General features: G+C 39.1%; 2 protein-coding genes and 1 long non-coding RNA gene across 3 annotated transcripts; 2 read left to right on the plus strand and 1 right to left on the minus strand.

The window, feature by feature from the left end:
- Positions 1–1,121: 1,121 nt before the first annotated feature.
- Positions 1,122–6,089, plus strand: LOC147480978 (uncharacterized). The gene is made up of 6 exons (XM_086578800.1): positions 1,122–1,238; positions 1,320–1,424; positions 1,523–1,597; positions 4,685–4,930; positions 5,676–5,712; positions 5,854–6,089. The coding sequence occupies exons 1-6, from the start codon at positions 1,182–1,184 to the stop codon at positions 6,087–6,089; spliced, it is 756 nt and encodes a 251-aa protein (XP_086434926.1). The 5' UTR covers positions 1,122–1,181.
- On the minus strand, positions 1,656–3,476 carry LOC147480979 (uncharacterized). Its single transcript, XR_015204650.1, has 4 exons — positions 2,902–3,476; positions 2,782–2,813; positions 1,909–2,260; positions 1,656–1,826 (listed from the first exon to the last, which is right to left on the minus strand). It is a non-coding gene; the product is annotated as an uncharacterized LOC147480979 (long non-coding RNA).
- An 11,708-nt stretch (positions 6,090–17,797) lies between the features above and the next one.
- LOC147480980 (wall-associated receptor kinase carboxy-terminal protein) lies at positions 17,798–20,285 on the plus strand. Its single transcript, XM_086575813.1, has 2 exons — positions 17,798–18,721; positions 20,059–20,285. The coding sequence occupies exons 1-2, from the start codon at positions 17,947–17,949 to the stop codon at positions 20,166–20,168; spliced, it is 885 nt and encodes a 294-aa protein (XP_086431939.1). The 5' UTR covers positions 17,798–17,946; the 3' UTR covers positions 20,169–20,285.
- Positions 20,286–20,388: the final 103 nt, after the last annotated feature.

Genomic DNA, 20,388 nt, shown 5'->3' on the forward strand with positions numbered 1-20,388 from the left:
AGGTGAAAAGTGTCTAGATCATGTTTTAGATATTGGATGATACTTAATTTTGTACGAGTCTAACTTTTTGAAATATATTTAATCTTGAATGGTATGATCTTTTGTCTAAAATCAGTTTTCTTTTGTTATCCTAGGTTAGACTTTTACTAACATGCTTGGAATTTTGTGATTTTATTATTTAGTTTGGATTCAATCATGTCACAAAGCGGATCTGATCATGAAAGTGACTATGAAGAAAACGACTCACAGCCCGAAGAAAATGAGTCACAACATGAAGAAAGCGAGCCCGAACCTACAGGTGAGAATATGATCATTATTTGTTTCATAATTGATGTCGTTTCATAATTGTATCATTTGGAAATTGTATTTCTTGTAATCTCATGAATTTATCTAAATGTTTAGGTCCAAAAACGCAAGTTCAATTCAATAGTAAGGGGCAACTTGTTGGTCCTGGTTCTGCACAATTTGTCCCTTTTATTGGTAGAATGGCTAGAATGCATTGTCCACCTACTTATGCTGATTGGCCCATTGTGCCGGAAACAATCAAGAAACACTTGTGGAAAACCGTCCACAAGACGCGTACAACATACTCTGTTGTTGAATTTCTCTGGAATGTTTTTAGATGTTTCTTTGTCTTTGGATGGAGTGGTGTACCTTTTTCAGCAAGTACACTGATGCTATTAAGGCTATCAAGGCAATGGTATGATGCCCCAGGCTAATGCTATGTGAGGTATGTGTTCCATGAGACCAGCAAGGCCGCTGATCTCAAAAAGCCCTTGGTTTTAGGATAGCAAGGGCTGCTCAGGGTGACATGTTTGCATTGTCATTGTCCTTGAGCAGCCCATCAACATTCAATACAATCCTGACTCATTCAGATCTCACTTTTTCGTATAAAGTTTAATTTTATTTTCATTTTTCATTCTGGTATCATATTTAAGGATAAATATGATCTGTCACCTGATCATGAAGCTGGTATTTTGTTAAAAGCTAACATATCTTGGAAGGGTTGGAAATATAGACTTCGCAAGGTATATGATAAATTTGAAACTAATGTTGCGATATGGAAACCTTAAACATACCAAAGCCGCATAAAGAAAGAAGATTGGGAAAAATTTATTGAAATTTGCTCGACGGATGAGGAGAACATAAAGCGAGAAAAAGGCAAGTTGTCTAGGGAACATATGAAGTTGCCACACACATCTGGTAGACACGGATGCGCTAGGATTGAAGAGGAACTGGTATTTTCTATTTTTCGCTAATATTTTCTAGATTCACTGCAATACTATTTTATGCTTATTGGGTTTGTGTATTCGTTTTAGATTAAGGAAAGTCCTGATGGTATCGTCACAAGAACGCAACTATTTGTGGCTACACATACAAGTAAGGATGGGTCGTGTCCTTTTCCTGCTGTGAAGCCTTCTCTAGTAAGATTTACATTTTAGTGTTCTTTAAACTTTACTTTACGATGAAGCAATCATTTGATTTCTAGATTGGTGTGTATGACATTCATTTTTGCTTTTAGGATGAAATCAAGCGGCTTGTGAGCCTGGACCCCTACTTGGGAAACAAAGATTTAGATAATGATGCTGTGGCAAAGGTATGCTTGATCTATTGTTATTTATTTTTTGATTTGCATTGCCTAATGAATAACCACTTGATACGTATTGTTGAAAAGTGCCTTAAATGTCATAGTACTGGTCTTAGAACATGAGAAGAGTGTGGTCAACTGCATTCTGTTCTCGAAGCATGCTCCTTCTAGCCAGACCAGTTACATTTTCTCTGTAAGCCCCCTTTGCGACCTCAGTATGATAGATGAGGTCCTCCACCTATTTTAGTAAAACATCAGGTCATAAGAGACATGAGAATGAATAACTACTATCTTGATTAGTTTAGAGGTTACGCATTTACTATAGAATCAGACGAGATCTTGACGCCCTTGACATCCTCTACTTTATCAGTAGATGCTCGTCGAAGAAAAATGAGGTACAAACCAACAGTAATATCACTTAAGCTCCAATCTTGAATCCCAACTTTACTTCGTTGAATGCTTGCAATAATCTCTGAAACTGATCGAGTACTTGTTGGTATTTTGCTTCCATCGCCGTTCCCTTGGAAATGTACATAAAGTCAGTCTTTAGTTAATTGTTGTGGAGTTCTCTTGAACTAAGTGTGCTACTTGTTGTGGAGTTCTCTTGCTCTTCTGGATCCATGTAGAATCGTGCACGGAAGGCAGCCAGATGAGCATAGTATGCAGGAGGCACTGCGCATGAAACAAGTAATCTATTCTTATCTGTGAATTATCATAATGTTCCTAATAAAAGATTGAAAGATTAAGGGGGTAAATCAGCACACTTAGTTCTTTAGATGGATTACAGAACAAGTTAGAGTTATATTATTTATATGCTATAACAATCAGATGAATCAAGCAAGGTATAGGTTGAGACTTTCAAGATTCTTATAACCTCATGCAGCAATTGCACTCTCCTGACAAGTCAGTATCTAACTGTCCTTATCTTGAATCCTAATCGACTGATTGGCGAACATCATAGCTAGAAACAATCATTCACTAAATTTCGAACATAAACTTGTTTCATAAGACTTTTGACTGTCAGAGTAACCTGTAGCAACAAATTATACAAATTAACTCGACCAAACATTGAGTAAATCTAGTAAATAAGAAGAAAGATTCTCAATTATTTAAAAAAAATTAGGGGATAATTATAGGTCATGTTGCAGACATTATGGCAAGTGTCTTGGAAAGTTTAGTCGATAAAGCATTACCTACGGAAACAGAGCGAGTGCACCGCGCATACCTGCGATCGCCAACTTAAAAAAAGTTATTATTTCTTACATGAAGATACAATATTAACTTGAGTGGAAAGAAATTTGCGTAGAGCTTACGTGTAACAGAGGTTGTTTGTAAGAGACTGTATTTCATCTGCAGTGAAATTATTCTCATCCCAGAGAACATGATAATGAGCTGGGCGGCCTTATCTGATCTGGTTGAGTAGTCTGACTTCGGCACCTCACCTGCAGTCGAAATCTGGCCTTAGTTTAGAGTTTGGAGGCAAGGGCGCTAGCGTGTGCCACTTGAATACTGGACTCCTAATGGTCTGAGTTATGTCGCAAGTGCAGTAGGTAGACCCTTGGATACGGATGCTTTGCAATGCATTTCGCAGAGAACCAGCTATAACGCCGTTAGATTAGCATGTCACTCCTAACCACAAGTCATCAAAGCACTATGCAACGTACATCTGTTCGGGCCTATATCCCTGCTCATGGCTAGATCATTCTTTGGGTACTTTCACTCTGGGATGTCGCTTTCAATTGGCTTACGAGATCTCTTCTCCTTCGGTGCTCCAATCAGGAGGGGATTGTTTCTAAGTCAGATGACGAACGGAAGGGAAGGCGCAAGGTTCGTTTCATTCCCAGCCTGGCATAGACATAGAATCTTAAAACCTTCCATCCAGACAGGAATTGGCTTCCCCATCGTAGATGGTTCAGCCAAGCCCGGTGCCACAAAATGCTTGAGAACTACGATGGGGTCGAAATGCATTTTGTTCTTTGTATTCAATAAGTATTGCATAACCGAATAATTCCAGGAGGAGCACACTACAGGGAGGGTTTTTAGTCGATGAATCATCACTTTTTTTTTTTCGGCCCTTCCTTTTTCCGGGTCTGGATTTGTAGCGTCGTTTCCGTGGTCGACGGGGAAGAAAGAAATGAATGAATGTTCTTTTTGGAAAATGTATAATAATACACCTACCGAGACGAAAGCCAAAGGTTCGTCTCGTAGGTGGACGTATCGAACCGAAAAAAGATCTCAGATTGACATCTTGATACACTGATTTACCATAATAATAAATAGAGTCAATGGTGACTCCGCCGTGGGAAGAGCCGCTTGATAGGGGGGCTTACATTCACCAGCGCAGACTACAAGTGCTCCCCGAACCGTGCTGGATAGTAACCCATCACACGGCTCGCAAACCCAACCTGTGGTGGATCCCGGGGGACAAAGTAAAAGCGCTTGATCCTTTGCCCCATACTTGGAGATGCTCCTCCCTGCCGATCAAGCAGCGACGCTGCTCGTGATAGGCGTTATATAATCGTGCGGTTTCTGGAAATTTAAAACCCGATTTCCTCCATAAATTTGCACGATTGATAACCCCGTCTGAAAGCACTATCCTCTTCGTGAAAGCGAGGGATACAATGTGTTTTCACTTCCGGAAATAACCTTAGTTCTTGACCTTCGGCTTGGTTACCCGCAGGAGTACCCGAGAACAAAGAACGGCTTACGAGATTTAAGTAGCTGCGCTAGCCAGTGCGCTCCTTTCCAAAGTCTCGCGCCAGGAGCGCTGCTGTAACCAGTTCTGATCTCAAAGTTCCCTGCCAAATAATTTACGCACAACAAATAAGATTTGCTAGACTCTCCTCTCCTACCTCCCCACTACTTCAAATATTTTTATATCGATCAAATTGATAACAATAGCAAAGATGAGCCATTCCCTTGGAAATGTACATAAAGTCAGTCTTTAGTTCAAAGCAGGTTCAAGGGCTTTAGTTAGCCAAGCAAGTTCTAAATTCCATTTGTTATCGGTCAAATCGTCTTCATCAGAAGTGTATTTACTGATGATACCTAGTACTAGTATTATTAAATGATTGTGTTAATTTTCTCTTTGATTAGGTTTATGGTCGTGATGGAAAGGGTCGAGTTAGAGGACTAGGAACTGGTGTCACAAAGACTGTTATACATGCCGCTGCTCCTTATAAGAAAATTGCAGAAGAAGAAAAGAGAAAACGTGAAATTATAGATGAAAATGTCAGACTAGTGATGCAACGTCTTGATGAAGAGTCGACAGCACGTAAGATCCTTCAGGAAAAAATGGAGGTTTATGTGCATGATCATTCGGAGCTCGAAAGTACTTCTCAGGTACTTAAATAAAGTTGGAAGACTAGACAAAATCTTGATCTATATGTTGGTTCTTAAGTTATTCAGTTTAAGCGTGCGCATCTTCCCTTTGAAATATGATTGTTTGTTGGTAAGAATCTTGATCTATTGTTAGGAACTTATCGCACCGCACTAAGTCATAGAACCAACAAAAAAGTAATAGCCCAAACTCACATATTTTCTCCTGGTTTGAAACACCGCACTATATGAGATTATTCCATGACATCAAAAGCACACTTTCTCATCTTCTTATACTACTTAAGCTTACACCAAGTGGACTAATTTCTCCGACCCAGCTTTGTATGGGATAAAACGACTGCATTTCAAATCCACTTTATTGGGTGAATGTAAAAGAACATTGAGTTGGGTGAATTACTGAGATGGGCCTAGGCCCTAGGCGGAATAGTTTAATGGGGTTTGGCACTTTGGGCAGTCCCCTAACTGTTTATATTTCAAAATGATATGTCCTACTTTATTGTTCCTCAACGTATGATAGCATAGATTATAAAAAAAAAAAAAATGTATGTTAGCAGATGTTTGCCACTTTGCCTAGAGGAAGTTACTAAGAAGTGACTTGCGCTCTGCTTCAAAAAGAGCTGCCTAATTCCTGCCTCATGGATATGAGCACCAGTTGTCTATTTTACTACATCAGCATCAAAAATCTTTTTTAAGTTTGTATCACAGTACCATATTGACTGCTAGTGCTAGTGCTGACTTACTGTACTAGTGTATTGCTGTAAGAGCTAGTGTAGTGCTGACTTACTGTACTAGTGCTAGTGCTGACTTATTGTCTTGGCATGATGTCTAGCGTTACTGGCCACATGTTAGATGACCTTCAATATAATCACAAATGTTGATAGTTTGTTGTGTGCATTTGTACTTAGATTATACTTTTCATGTTGCAGGCAAGACGACGCCACATGTTTCACCATTCACGCGCTGTCTTTTGAAGAACTTCAGAAAAAGAACTGTTGCACTTGGAAGTGTGTCTAGTGATGTTATATCTACTGATTCATATAGCATAACAATAGACGACATCTTTGATTGTACAGCTGAGTTGTATGTTGGGGAAAGAACACTTGCTGATATTTCAATTGGAGATACAATCATATGGCCCAAGACTTTTGTCGAGTCAATTTGATGTATGTTGGTTCGCTTTCTTTATCCACCTTAGTTCATTTTTTATATGCTATTAAGATGAAGATGGGTATATATGGAGTAATGGAAAATACTCATGTATGTAATGAAACGTGAAATATTTTGGGGTTTTGAAGAATGAAGTGTCGAAGATGTTTGTATAAAAACTACGAAAAAAACTCTTGTACTGATACTTGAATTGCATTCTAGTAATATTTTGAGAAATGGAAGTGTATGTTTTGTAGAAATATTGAGTAAGGTAGTGTATGTTTTGATTGTAGTGTTATTTGATTACCTGATGAATGTATTTGGGTTGGCAATATTTGTTTTTTGTAGGTGCAACGAATATATATACGCAGTTTTTATTTTTGTAGCATATTTTTTCCGAAAAAAAAAATAGGTGTTCCCAAAAAATTGACGGCTTAAAACTATCAAAAACAAATTGACAATTCTAAAGTCAACGGATTTCCCCCGTCAAGAAAAACAAAAAAAACCCAATTTCAAAATAAATTTGGGCGTAATTGACAGGTGAAAAGAACAATTTTGACAAACATCACCTGTCAATAATATTAAAAATAAATGACGGTTTGGAAATGTCAATATTAATTTCGCTATTTGACTGGCATTAACCGTCAAAAAAAATACCACGGGGGAAAACTTGACGGGTGTAATGACAGTTGATATTCGTCAAGAAAAACATTTTTTGACGGGTTCTGCTCGTCAAAAAAGTGTTGTTTTGACGTAGTGTTTGGTCATCATATCTGACCCGTTCTTGTCGGTATAGATCTTCTCGATACACAAATGCTTGTCTTCGAGTACTTCTCTAATCCAATGATAACGCACGTGTATGTGCTTTGATCTAGAATGAAAAATCGAATTCTTGCTCAAATAGATGGGCACTCTGACTGTCACATAGAACTACAAACTGTTTATGCTTTAGCCCTAGTTCATCGAAAAACCTCTTCATCCATAGCATCTCTTTGCAACACTCAGTGGCTGCAATATACTCGGCTTCTGTAGTGGAGAGGGCAATACACTTTTGCAACTTAGATTGCCAAGATACTACTCTCCCTACAAAAGTAACCAGATAACCAGAGGTGGACTTCATCGAGTCAACATCACCTGCCATGTCTGCATCAGTGTAGCCTTCAAGTAAGGGCTTACTTCCACCAAAACACAAACATGATTTGGAAGTGCCCTTGAGATATCTCAATATCCACTTAACACCTTTCCAATGCTCCTTCCCCAGATTTGACAGAAATAGGCTTACAACACCAACGGCGAAAGCAATATCTTGTCATATACACACCATTACATACATCAAGTTGCCCACTATGGATGCATAAAGAATATTTTTCATTTGACTCTGTTCATGCTCACCATTTGGACATATCTCTTTGGTCATGCAGAACTGGCCACCAAGCGGACAACTGACTGGCTTCCCTTAATCCATGTTGAATCGCTTCAACACCTTCTCAATGTAGCTTTCTTAAGAAAGCCACAATTTCCCACTCTTTCTGTCACGAGTGATCCGCATCCCAAGTATCTACTTTGCTTGACCCAAATCCTTCATCTCAAAGGACTTACTCAAGTCTTTCTTCAGCTTGGATATCTTATTGATGTTTGGGCCAACTATCAACATATCATCCACATACAACAAGAGCACTATGAAATCCCCGTCTGGAAATTTCTGAACAAACACACAATGATCAAAAGTAGACTTCTTGTATCCTTACTTCACCATAAAGGAATCAAACTTTTACGCATTACCCTCGTCACCGCTTCAACCCATACAAGCTCTTTATCAACTTGCATACTAGGTGCTCCTTGCCTTTGACCTCAAACCCCTCTGGCTGGTCTATGTAGACATCTTCTTCAAGGTCTTCATAAAGAAAAGTTGTATTGACATCTAGCTGCTCAACCTCTAGGTTCATACTTGCGGTCATACCCAATACCACCCAGATAGAAGTCATCTTCACTACAAGAGAGAAAATCTCATCAAAGTCAATCTCTTTCCTTTGACCGAATCCCTTCACAACAAGGAGAGTTTTGTGCCTTGGGTGTGGATTATTCTCCTCATGCTTGACTTTGTAGATCCACTTATTCTTGAGAATTTTTCTTCCTTTCGGTTTCTCAACTAACTCATAAGTGTGATTCTTATGCAAAGAATTCATCTCATCATGCATGGCATTCAACCACTTCTCTTTGTCTGTACCTTCAAGTGCCTCTTGATAGTACATAGGTTCTCTACCATCAGATAGTAAAACATACGTATATGGTGGATACCTGGTTGAAGCTTGTCTCTCTCTGTCAGACCTCCTTGCCTCATCTACTGGTGCCTCAGGAGGATGCACTTCTGCTTGCTCTGGTGGTGGTTCATGCACTTCACCTACATCTTCTATATCAATAAGATCTATCCCATCATGAGCAATAGGATTCTCATCATGAGCTTCAAGCCCATATTTCTCTGCATTCTCAATGCCTTATGAACGTTCCACAGTAAGAACTTCTGGTTCTGAATCAACAAGATCATTAGTGAAAGATTGTAGTTTCTCACCCTCCTCAAAGTCTGCTATGGTTTGGTCTTCCAAGAACACAACATCTCGACTTCGGATTACCTTCTTGTTAATCGGATCATAGAGTTTGTAACCAAACTTTTCATCTTCATAACCCAGAAAAATGCACTGCTTGGCTTTGTCACCAAGCTTAGATCTCTCAACCTTTGGAATATGCACAAATGCCCTGCACCCAAATACCCTTAAGTATCCATAATCAACATCTCTGCCTGACCGTACTCTCTCTAGTTAATCACTATTCAGAGACTTCGATAGCGATAGGTTGATCACATGTACAGCTGTGCGCATTGCTTCTACCCAGTAGCTTATAGGTAGCATAAAGTGAGACAGCATGCATCTCATCCTCTCTACAATGGTCTGATTCATCCTCTCAGCTATACCATTCTATTGCGGAGTTTTGGGAATGGTCTGCTCATGATGAATCTCATGACTCTAGCAATACTCTTCAAACGACCCAATGTACTCACCCATATTATCTGAGTGAATACACTTCAACAACTTCCCTGTCTCTCTTTCCACCATGCTATGGAATTTCTCAAACACACCAAGTATTTCATCCTTAGTCTTCAGACTATATGCACATACCTTTCTTGATGCATCATCAATGAAGGTCACGAAGAATAAAGCTCCCCCATGAGACTTTACTTTTATAGGACCACATAAGTCTGTGTGCATTAGTTCAAGGACATTATCCTTTCTGTGAGATGGGAATCTTTGGAAAGACACTCTGTGTTGCTTTCTTACCAAATAATGAGTATATCTATTTAAATGAGTACCTTTGATGTCTGGCAAGGCCTTTTGCTTAGCAAGAACTTCCATGCCTTTTTCGTCCATATGACACAGTCTCTTGTGCCATAGTTCGGAGAAAGCTTCTTCTGCTGCCACATTTACTTCTGCTTTACACAAACTAGCCTATGTTTTGTAAAGAGAGCAAGTTTTCTTTCCTCTAGCTACTACAATGGAACCTCTACTCAGTTTCCATACCCTGTTACCAAACAAGTTTACAAAGCCATCATTATCTAACTTCCCAGCATAAATTAGGCTTAACCGAATGTCAAGGACATATCTTAGATCCTTGAGTGTCAAGGTGTAGTGTATCCGACATTGGTTTCTATATGAACATCCCCAATCCCTGCAATTTTCGAGACTCAACTGTTGCTCATCTTCACTTCACCATATTCACCACAACTGTATGTAGTGAAGAATCCCCTATGCAGTGTGATGTGATAGGATGCTCCTGTATCTATCACATACTCTATATCCTAGCATGAGGTACTAAAACAACACTCACCACAATCTGACACAATTCCCACTATACCATCATCGACTAGTGCGGTAGTATCTCTGCCTGAGTTTCCATTCCTCTTTACCATGTTTTCATGTACATAGTTGTTCTTCTCATCCCTCTTCAGTGTTCTGCACTCATATCTGAAGTGGCATTTGGTGGCACAATAGTAGCACTGTCTCTCTGCCTTAGGAGTTCTAGCTTCACCCCTAGATTTGCTTCTGTCATCACCTCTAGAATGAGATGGTTTTTTGCTTCTACCTCTCCCCCGTTTCTCTGTGACAAGGATCTCTGAGTGAGAGGAGTTGCTTCTTGAACTCCTTCTAGTCTCCTCATTCAACAAAGACGCGGTAGCCATCTCCATGGAAACGATTCCATCCTTGGTTGATCCGTGTAGAGAGACTGCTAACGTCTCCCAACTTTCGGGTAGAGAGCCTAATAGAAACAAAGCCTTAACTTCGTCTCCCATATCAATCTTCATCAAATACATCTGATTCATGGTATTCTATACTTCGTTAAGATGCTCAGACATTGAAGAACCTTCTTGGTACTTCGTGTTGGCAAACTTTTTAACAAGCAGCATTTTGTTTCCGCCCGACTTCCTCTCATAGAGGTTTTCGAGTTTCTTCCACAAGCCAAAAGTTGTAGTCTCTTAGGATACATGGTGAAAGACACTGTTGTCAATCCACTGTCGAATGTACCCAATTGCTTTTCTGTAAAGCTTGCTCGACTCAGCCGCAGCAACCGATTTCGGTCTTTCTCCTCCATTCTCAATGGGTTGTGTCAAGTCCTTGCAATAAAGCAAGTCTTCCATCTTGGCTTTCCAAATGGTGTAATTCTTCCTATTCAGACTTGTCATGCGAGTGTTCATGGAATTGTCCATCTCTACAAGTTATTTAAACTCAAATCTTCTTTCAGGAGTTTTGTCAAACACCTTCCGACCAAGATTTGGATAACATCCTAGGCTAATCTAATATGGCTCTGATACTACTTGTTAATATCGATACCAATCGATCCCCACTACACAGATAACTTGTACTTGAACAATAACAACTCTAGACAAATTCTAAATATCAACTATAACCAAACTAACATGCCCAACTATCTAAACAACTATTAACAACAGATAATAATATAAAGAAGTAAAACGCATACCACAACACAAAGATATACTATGGTTCGGCTAATGGTGCCTACTTCGACAAGAGCTAATCCTTTATAAAGTGAGAAAGACGATTACAATCACTCCTTTCAGTCTCTCACCTTACTAGATCACTCCTATCTCTTTACAGGTTTATCTCTCTATAAATGTTATATCTCAATCTTGATTGCTTTCAAGAGTGGGTTTCAATTGTGTTGCTTAGGTTTTCCAAAACCTTATTTCTGTTTATATACTGCCCTTCCGAATTCGCGGTACGGTTACTATAGCAAAATAGAATGAAAATATAGGCATGGGCGCGGGCACGCCTTAGGCAAGGCCAAAGTCAAGCGCGCGTGCGCACGCTCAACCTTCTTCACACAAACTGAACTCCCTTTTCTCCTCATGTGAGGGATAACTCCAACAACAATAACTACTACTATTAAGCAATGAACAAATTAAAACAAACTAGCAAAACCAACCACAGCACAAGATATACGTGGTTAGGTTTAATTTGTGTCTACATCCACAAAGAATCAATCATTTAATAAGTATGAGGAAGGAATATTACAATCACTCCTCAAGTCTCTTACTCTTACTAGATCTCTCTTTCTCTTTACAAGATGTCTCTTTGTAAAGGTTTACTCTTAATTTTGGCTTGCCTCTCAAAATTGGGTTTCTCACTTGTGTGTGTTTCTCTATCTTGTTTTTTCAACCCTAAACAATGTTGTTTATATAGTATACAAAGTTTCATGATCGAAATTTCTATTTTATCAAAATATCGGCAAAAAAGCAAGCTCATCATCTTCTTCCTCGCACTCTCTTGGTGAGGGATAAAGCCCAACAATCTCCCCCTCCTGAGCCATGAGGAGGGATACCTCAACTCCCGAATCAACAAGAAGAGTGTGCCACTAATCCGGCGATGACACAATAAGCCTTAAACTTACCCTTCGGTAACACCTTGGTCATCATGTTCGATCCATTCCTATTGGTATGGATCTTCTCTATGCACAATTGTTTCTCATCGAGAACTTCTCTAATCTAATGATAACACACATGTATGTGCTTGGATCTAGAATGAAAACTCGGATTCTTGCTCAAGTGGATGGCACTCTGATTGTCACACAGAACCACAAATTGTTTATGTTTTAGCCCTAGTTCATTAAAGAACCTCTTCATCCATAGTATTTCTTTGCAACACTCAGTGGATGCAATATACTCGCCTTCTGTAGTGGAGAGGGCAACACATTTTTGCAATTTAGATTGCCAAGAAACTGCTCTCCCTGCAAATGTAAGCAGATAATCGGAAGTGGACTTTATCGAGTTGACATCACCTGCCATGTCGGCATCTGTATAGCCTTTAAGTAAGGTCTTACTTCTACCAAAACACAAACACGCCTTGGAAGTGCCCTTGAGATATCTCAATATCCACTTAACACCTTCCCAATGCTCTTTACTCGGATTTGACATAAATCGGCTTACAACACTAACGGCGAAAGCAATATCTAGTCTTATACACACCATTGCATACATCAAACTACCCACTGCGGATGCATAAGAAATCTCTTGCATTTCTTTCTTCTCATACTCACCCTTAGGACACTTAGCTTTGGTCATGTGGAATTGGCCACCAAGCGGACAACTCACCGGCTTCGCTTGATCCATGTTGAATCTCTTCAACACCTTCTCAATATAGTTTTCTTAAGAAAGCCACAACTTTCCACTCTTTCTGTCATGAGTGATCCGCATACCAAGTATCTATTTTGCTTGATCCAAATTTTTTATCTCAAAGGACTTGCTCAAGTCTTTCTTCAACTTGGATATCTTGTTGATATTTTGGCCAACTATCAATATATCATCCACATACAACAAGAGCACTATGAAATCCCCATCTTGAAACTTCTTAACAAACACACAGTGATCGGAAGTAGACTTCTTGTAGCCATGCTTCACCATAAAGGACTCAAACTTCATGTACTACTGTCTCGGTGCCTGCTTCAACCCATATAAACTCTTTCTCAACTTGCATACCATGTGCTCCTTGCCTTTGACCTCAAAACCCTCTGGCTAGACCATGTAGACATCTCCCTCAAGATCACAATGAAGAAAAGCTATCTTGACATCTAGTTGCTCAACCTCTAGTTTCATCATTGCGGCCAAACCCAATACCACCCTGATAGAAGTCATCTTAGCCACCATAGAGAAAATTTCATCAAAGTCAATACCTTTCTTCTAACCAAATTCCTTCACAACAAGGCGAGCTTTGTGCCTTGGATGTGGATTACTTTCCTCATGCTTAAATTTGAACACCCACTTGTTCTTGGGAACTTTTCTTCCTTTCGGTTTCTCAACTAAGTCATAGGTGTGATTTTTATGAAAATAACCCATCTCATCTTGCATGACCTTCAACCATTTCTCTCTGTCTTTACCTTCAAGAGCCTCTTGATAGTACATAGGTTCTCCACCATCGGATAACAATACATACGTATGTGGTGGGTACTTGGTTGAAGTCTGTCTTTCTCTCTCGGATCTCCTCACCTTATCTTCTTGTGGCTCAGGAGGATGCACTTCTTCTTGCTTAAGTGGTGGTTCATGCACTTCATCTGCATTTTCTATCTCAATAGGCTCAATCCCATCATGAACAATGGGATCATCATCATGAGCCTCAAACCCATGGTTCTCTGCATTCTTAATGTCATATTCCGCTTGTTCCACTGCCAGAACTTCCAGTTCTAAGTTAATAAGGTCATCGACAAAAGCTTCTAGTTTCTCGCCATTCTCAAAGTCCTCTAATGCTTGGTCTTCCAAGAACACAACATCTCAACTTCAGATTACCTCCTTGTTAATCGGATCATAAAGCTTGTAACCAAACTTCTCATCCCCATAACCAAGAAAAATGCATTGTTTGGCTTTGTCATCAAGTTTGGACCTCTCATCCTTGGGTATATGAACAAATCTCTACACCCAAATACCCTCAAGTATCTACCTGACCATACTCTCTCTGGATAATCACTATTCAGAGGCTTCGAAGGCGATAGGTTGATCACATGTATGCAAACAGGTATGGATTGGATTTTCTACCCAAGAACTCTTTTTGGGAACTTGGAGTGAGACAACATACATATCATCCTCTCTACAATGGTACGATTCATCCTCTCGGCTATACCATTGTGTTGCGGTGTCTTGGGCACTGTCTGCTCATGATGAATCCCATGACTTGTTGTACTCTTCAAACGGCTCAATGTACCCTCCCCCATTATTTAAGTAGATACACTTCAAAGGCTTTCTTGTCTCTCTTTCCACCATGCTATGGAAAATCTTGAACACACCGAGAACCTAATCTTTGGTTTTCAAACCATATGCCTATACCTTCCTTGACGCATCATTAATGAAAGTCAAGAAGTACAAAGCTCCCCCGTGGGAATTCATTTTCATGGTAGTACATAAATTCGTGTGCACTAGCTCAAGAATATTCTCCTTGCAGTGAGAGGGGGATCTTTGGAAAGATACTCTATGTTGCTTTCCAACCAGACAATGAGTCCATATATTCAAATGCATACGTTTGATGTTTGGCAACACCTTTTGCTTAACAAGAACTTTCATGCCTTTCGCACCCATATGACACAATCTCTTATGTCATAGTTCGGTGGAAGCTTCTTTTTGTACCGCATTTAACTCTGCTTTTACACACACTAACTTGTGTCTTGTAAAGCGAACAACTCTTCTTCCCTTTAGCTACCACAATGGAACATCTTCTCAGTTTCCATACCCCGTTACCATACAAGCTTTGGAAACCATCATCATCTAACTTTCCTATGGATTTTTGGCTAAGTCGAAGATCGGGGACATGTCTTACATCTTTAAGTGTCAAGGTGTAGTCGGCACTAGTTTCCACATGAACATCACTGATCCCTACAATCCTTAATTGAGACTCCACTATTACCCATCTTTACCTCACCAAAATCACCACAGCTATAGGTAGTTAAGAATCTTCTGTGTGGTGTGACATGATATAGGACGCTCCGGTATCTACCACCTACTCTGTATCCTGATATGAGGTACTAACATAGCATACTCACCACAATCGAACACAATTCCTAATAGATCATCATCTGAAACTACTGTGAAAGTATCTCGGCTTGTACTTCCATTCCTCTTTACCAAGTCTTCATGTACACAGTTATTCTTCTCATCCCTCTTGAGTGCTCTACACTCATATCTAAAGTGGCCCTTGGTGGCATAATAGTAACACTGTCTCTCTGCCTTAGGAGTTCTAGATTTATCCCTAGATTTGCCTCTGCCATCACCTCTAGAATTAGGTGGTTTTCTGCTCTTAGCTCTCCCCCGCTTCTCGGTGACATAGATCTTTGAGTGAGAGGAGCTACCCCATGAACCCCTTCTTGTCTCCTCATTCAACAATGCCCCCGGTAGCCATCTCCATGGTAATAATTCCATCTTTAGCGGCTCTACCAAGAGAAACTGCTAAAGTCTCCCCTACTGTCGGGTAGAGAATTTAATAGTAACAAAGCCTCGACTTTGTCACCCATATTAATCTTCATCAAATGCAGCTGATTGATGATATTACGTACTTCATTAAGATGCTCAGACATTGAATAACCTTTTTTGTACTTCGTGTTAGAAAACTTCTTAATGAGCAATACATTGTTTCCGGCCAACTTTCTCTCATAGAGGTCCTTGAGTTTTTTCCACAAGCTAAAAACGATAGTCTCTTGGGATACATGGTGGAATACATTATCGTCAATCCACTATCGAATGTTCGTAATTGCTTTTTTGTCAAGCTTACTCCACTCGACTACGGATACAACTTCCAACTTTGCTTCCCCATTCTCGATGGGTTGTGCCAAATCCTTGCAATAGATCAAGTCTTCCATTTTGGCTTTCCAAATTGTGTAGTTTTCTCGGTTTAGACTCATCATGCGAGTATTGATAGAATAATCCATCTATAACAACTATTTAACCTCAAATCTCCTCTTAGGAATTTCATCAAACACCTTTTGAGCGAGACTTTGAATCATAACCTTGCTCTGATACCACTTGTTGGGGATATGATACCAATTAATCCCCTCAAGAATAGCTTGTAAACGAATCCTCTCCTACTCCAATTCACAAATCTAACCCAACTCTACAACCAACCAAAACTACAAACCTAGTCTATGGATAACAACAACCACAACCTAAGTCTGTGGAGACAACAACCACTACTATTAAGCAATGAACAAAGCAAACTAGCAAAACAAACCACAACACAAGATATACGTAGTTAGGCTTAATTTGTGCCTAAATCTACAAAGAATCAATCATTTAATAAGTATGAGGGAACAAGATTATAATCACTCATCAAGTCTCTCACTCTTAGTAGATCTCTCTTTCTCTCTACAAGATATGTCTCTTTGTAAATGTTTACTCTCAATTTTGGATTGACTCTCTTGTGTGTGTTTCTCTGTTGTGTGTGCTTCTCTCTTTTGTTCTTTCAACCCTAAACAAGGTTGTTTATAAAGTATACAAAATTTCATAATTGAAATTTCTATATGTCTCTTTGTAAATGTTTACTCTCAATTTTGGATTGACTCTCTTGTGTGTGTTTCTCTGTTGTGTGTGCTTCTCTCTTTTGTTCTTTCAACCCTAAACAAGGTTGTTTATAAAGTATACAAAATTTCATAATTGAAATTTCTATTTTGCCAAAATATCGGCAAAAAATCAAATTTCTCATCTTCTTTCTCACACTGTCACGGTGAGTCATGGTGAGGGATAAAGCCCAACATTTATTATATCGTGTTGTTTTCGCCAAATTGAAGTGCCCCTTTTTTTCATAGGGTACTTTTTGCTTGTAATAATTATGGTTAGGCTGATAGGTTCTTTGATCCAGTGAGATTGATCAAAAGCTAGACGAGAGTTCGGATTTTTCAAATGTTCTGGGTCCACAAGTTCATGCTTTATGGCCATGAGTTAGCTGTTTATTTTTCTTGAATCATGGAGGGAACTGCGGAAAGGGGGAACTACTTTTGGGCTTTTAGCTCTCTCCAATCAAATTCATGGTTCCCTATAAAGCATTGTTTGGAATATTTGTAGCCTTTCATATAAGATGATGCAAAGTTCGTTATTTTTTTTTTTTGGTAAACAAAGTTCGTTATTAGAGACTCAAATTTTGCTGTATATTTCACAATTCGTAACTACAGTTCTACGTAAGGCTCAGTGTAGATAGTGAATAATTTTTAGCAGCATTTGCCAATTTGTCAGTAGCGTACTCGAGACATGTCCTCATGGTGTTATATGGAACCTTAAAGAGATGATTGTCCGATGGAAATTTGTAACAAAAATAGTGGGAACTGCTCAAGGGTGCGTCTACCTGCCATGAAAAAGAATGTACATTGCCAAACTAAGAGAGTGAGGTATACTAAGCCTTGATCATTATAACTTGGCGACGCAATGGGAGTAATTTAATGCTTTGGTCGAAAAGATTCCGCTCAATCGTACTTTTCACTTTTGTTTAGATGTGCTCTGTAAGGCCCATAAGTCAAAAATGGCCGGGCGTTAGCATTGGGGTTGATGTTCGGACCCAGCTGTGTCTAGCAATCCAGAAAAAATGGTAATAGTGTATTTGGATTGAAACACAGACGATGGGCGTATGTGATTTGAATTCCCAAGGAGCTACTTTTCCCACACAAGTCTTGATCCCGTTTGCATTACAAAATCAAACCCAAATATCAGTGTTGCTATGCATACTAACACCATACTTCTTGTGTCCTTTTAGACTTGAGTTTTCTACTCTTTGCCATCGGCCTATATTTTTATCTTCTTACAACCTTTTCTGCCTTCTTCCTCCTTTTCTCACTACTTAAAAATGCAAATGTCACTAGCTGTGTTCGTCATCTTTATGCTTTTCCTCTCAACTGCTTTACAAATAGAATCTCTTTCAACTCTCTCTCCATGTCCAAACCAATGCGGAAGTACTGCCATCAACTACCCTTTTGGCGTCGATGATGGTTGTGGTGCACCGCACTACCGAAAAATGCTAAACTGCAGTGGGGATTTGTTCTTCCAAACACCTTCAGGTAACTACAAAGTCAAGTCCATAGACTATGACAAACAAACCATGACTATATATGATCCAAGCATGTCAACATGTACAATGCTACAACCACACCATGATTTCAAAATGTCTGATATCCAATCTGTTGTAATACCACCCACTTCTGATACCATTTTTGTTCTTCTAAATTGTTCGATTGACTCTCCTGTCCTTAACCACTACCGTTCTCTATGCTTCAACTTCTCTGGACACTCTTGTGATGAGCTTTACAATACTTGTACTTCTTATCGGGTCTTTCATATTGGACTAGGTGGGTATCCTCCCTGTTGTTTCACAGGTTATAATACTGTGAAGTACATGAGCATGAACATACTGGATTGCTCACATTACACTACTGTGTATAACACTGATGATTTGAAGGGAATCGGGCCCTTGGATTGGACTTATGGGATCAAGATGTCGTACAGCGTTCCTAATTCGGGTTGCGAACGTTGTCAACGATCGGGCGGCACTTGCGGGTACGATACAGAGACCGAGATGATGCTCTGTCTATGTTCAGGGGCTAGCAACTCTACTAGAGAATGTGGTGCGTAGACTATTGCTCAATTGTTGATTAGGTTATATATTATTAGTTTTATAACTGCATTATCAATTACTTGAATAGTTGCCCGTCCAAGGCTCCAAGCTACCATTGCCACCCGCCCACCCGCCTAAATAAAATGAAGGGTTAGTTAGACTTACCCCATTAATAGTTGCAATTAGTGTTATTCTCCTATTTTCAAAAATATTAGTGATACCCCCCAATTGCAAGATCCAACGGCTACGAGATTTTTTTTTTTTTTTTTTTTTCAGATGAAAAATATCTAACCATTAGATCTTACAAATGGGGAGGTATCACTAATATTTTTAAAAATGGAGGGTAACACTAATTGGTAACTAGTAATGGGGGGTAAGTCTATCTAACCCTAAAATGAAAAACAGTTTAACTTGTTTCTCAACAGTGCATTCTTGTCATGGTAAAAGATCGTGACACAATACATTTATTTGTGTGCGTTTTGTTGAACATAAAAACTTCCTAGATTTTTAGAATGGGATCTGTAAGTGATGTTGTTTAGTTTATTTATGCTGCGTATTATGTAATTTCTGTTTGTAGTATTTTTTTATTGAACAATGAATTCTTTTGGCAGTAATTGTTTCATTTTCTAATGGGAATCCAATAAAGTACATTTACAAATTCTCTTGTGACAAAATTTCCACTTTCGCACCTCCGCCAAATGTGCCAATTTTCAGTTTTTTTTATAGGATTAGATAGACTTACCCCCCTATTATTAGTTACCAATTAGTGTTATCCCCCATTTTCAAAAATATTAGTGATACCCCCCATTTGTAAGATCCAACGGTCAGATTTCTTCATCTGAAAAAAAAAAAAATCATCTCGTAGCTGTTGGATCTTGCAATTGGGAGGAGTATCACTAATATTTTTGAAAATTGAGGGGGTAACACTAATTGTAACTATTAATGGGGGGTAAGTCTAACTAATCCTTTTTTATACTGCTACTAATATGTGAGTTGGTGAAATACCAACTGGTGTTCTTATTTTATTAGGGTTAGTTAGACTTACCCTCATTACTAGTTTCAATTAGTGTTATTTCCATATTTTCAAAAATATTAGTGATACCCCCAATTGCAAGATCTATCGGTTACGAGATGATTTTTTTTTTCAGATGAAGAAATCTGACCATTAGATCACTCAAATGGGGGTTTCACTAATATTTTTGAAAATGGAGGATAACACTAATTGCAACAAGTAATGGGGGTAAGTCTAACCAACCCATTTTATTATCGAAAAAATAGTGTTGTTCTCATTCAATTACCAGTATCCCATGATTGAATTGACAGATTTGTTTATAATTTATGCTTCAGCTGGACGTGGCGGCAGCAACAGCAGTATAACTGACGGAGAGAGCAAACTCAGTCCAATGATTCTATTTTCAGTGCTCGTACTAGTTGTGACCTTATGGAAACAATGTTAAGCGGGTTTTCTTTTCATAGAGCTTATTGTTTCGGATTCTCATCTTTGTAACCACGAGCTTCACAATATAAATTCTCACGAAAAGTGGATGAAAAATTTGCAGGAACAATACATAAAGTGCTTCGGATCATTATATTGCCTGTTAGGGATGGTCAGCAGATATTTTGGCATCCTGCCACTCTCGCGGTTAAATAGTAAAGGGACCAAACTCATGAGCACAC

This window comes from Coptis chinensis, chromosome 8, assembly GCF_015680905.1.
Source record: "Coptis chinensis isolate HL-2020 chromosome 8, ASM1568090v1, whole genome shotgun sequence".
Classification (NCBI taxonomy): Eukaryota; Viridiplantae; Streptophyta; class Magnoliopsida; order Ranunculales; family Ranunculaceae; genus Coptis; species Coptis chinensis.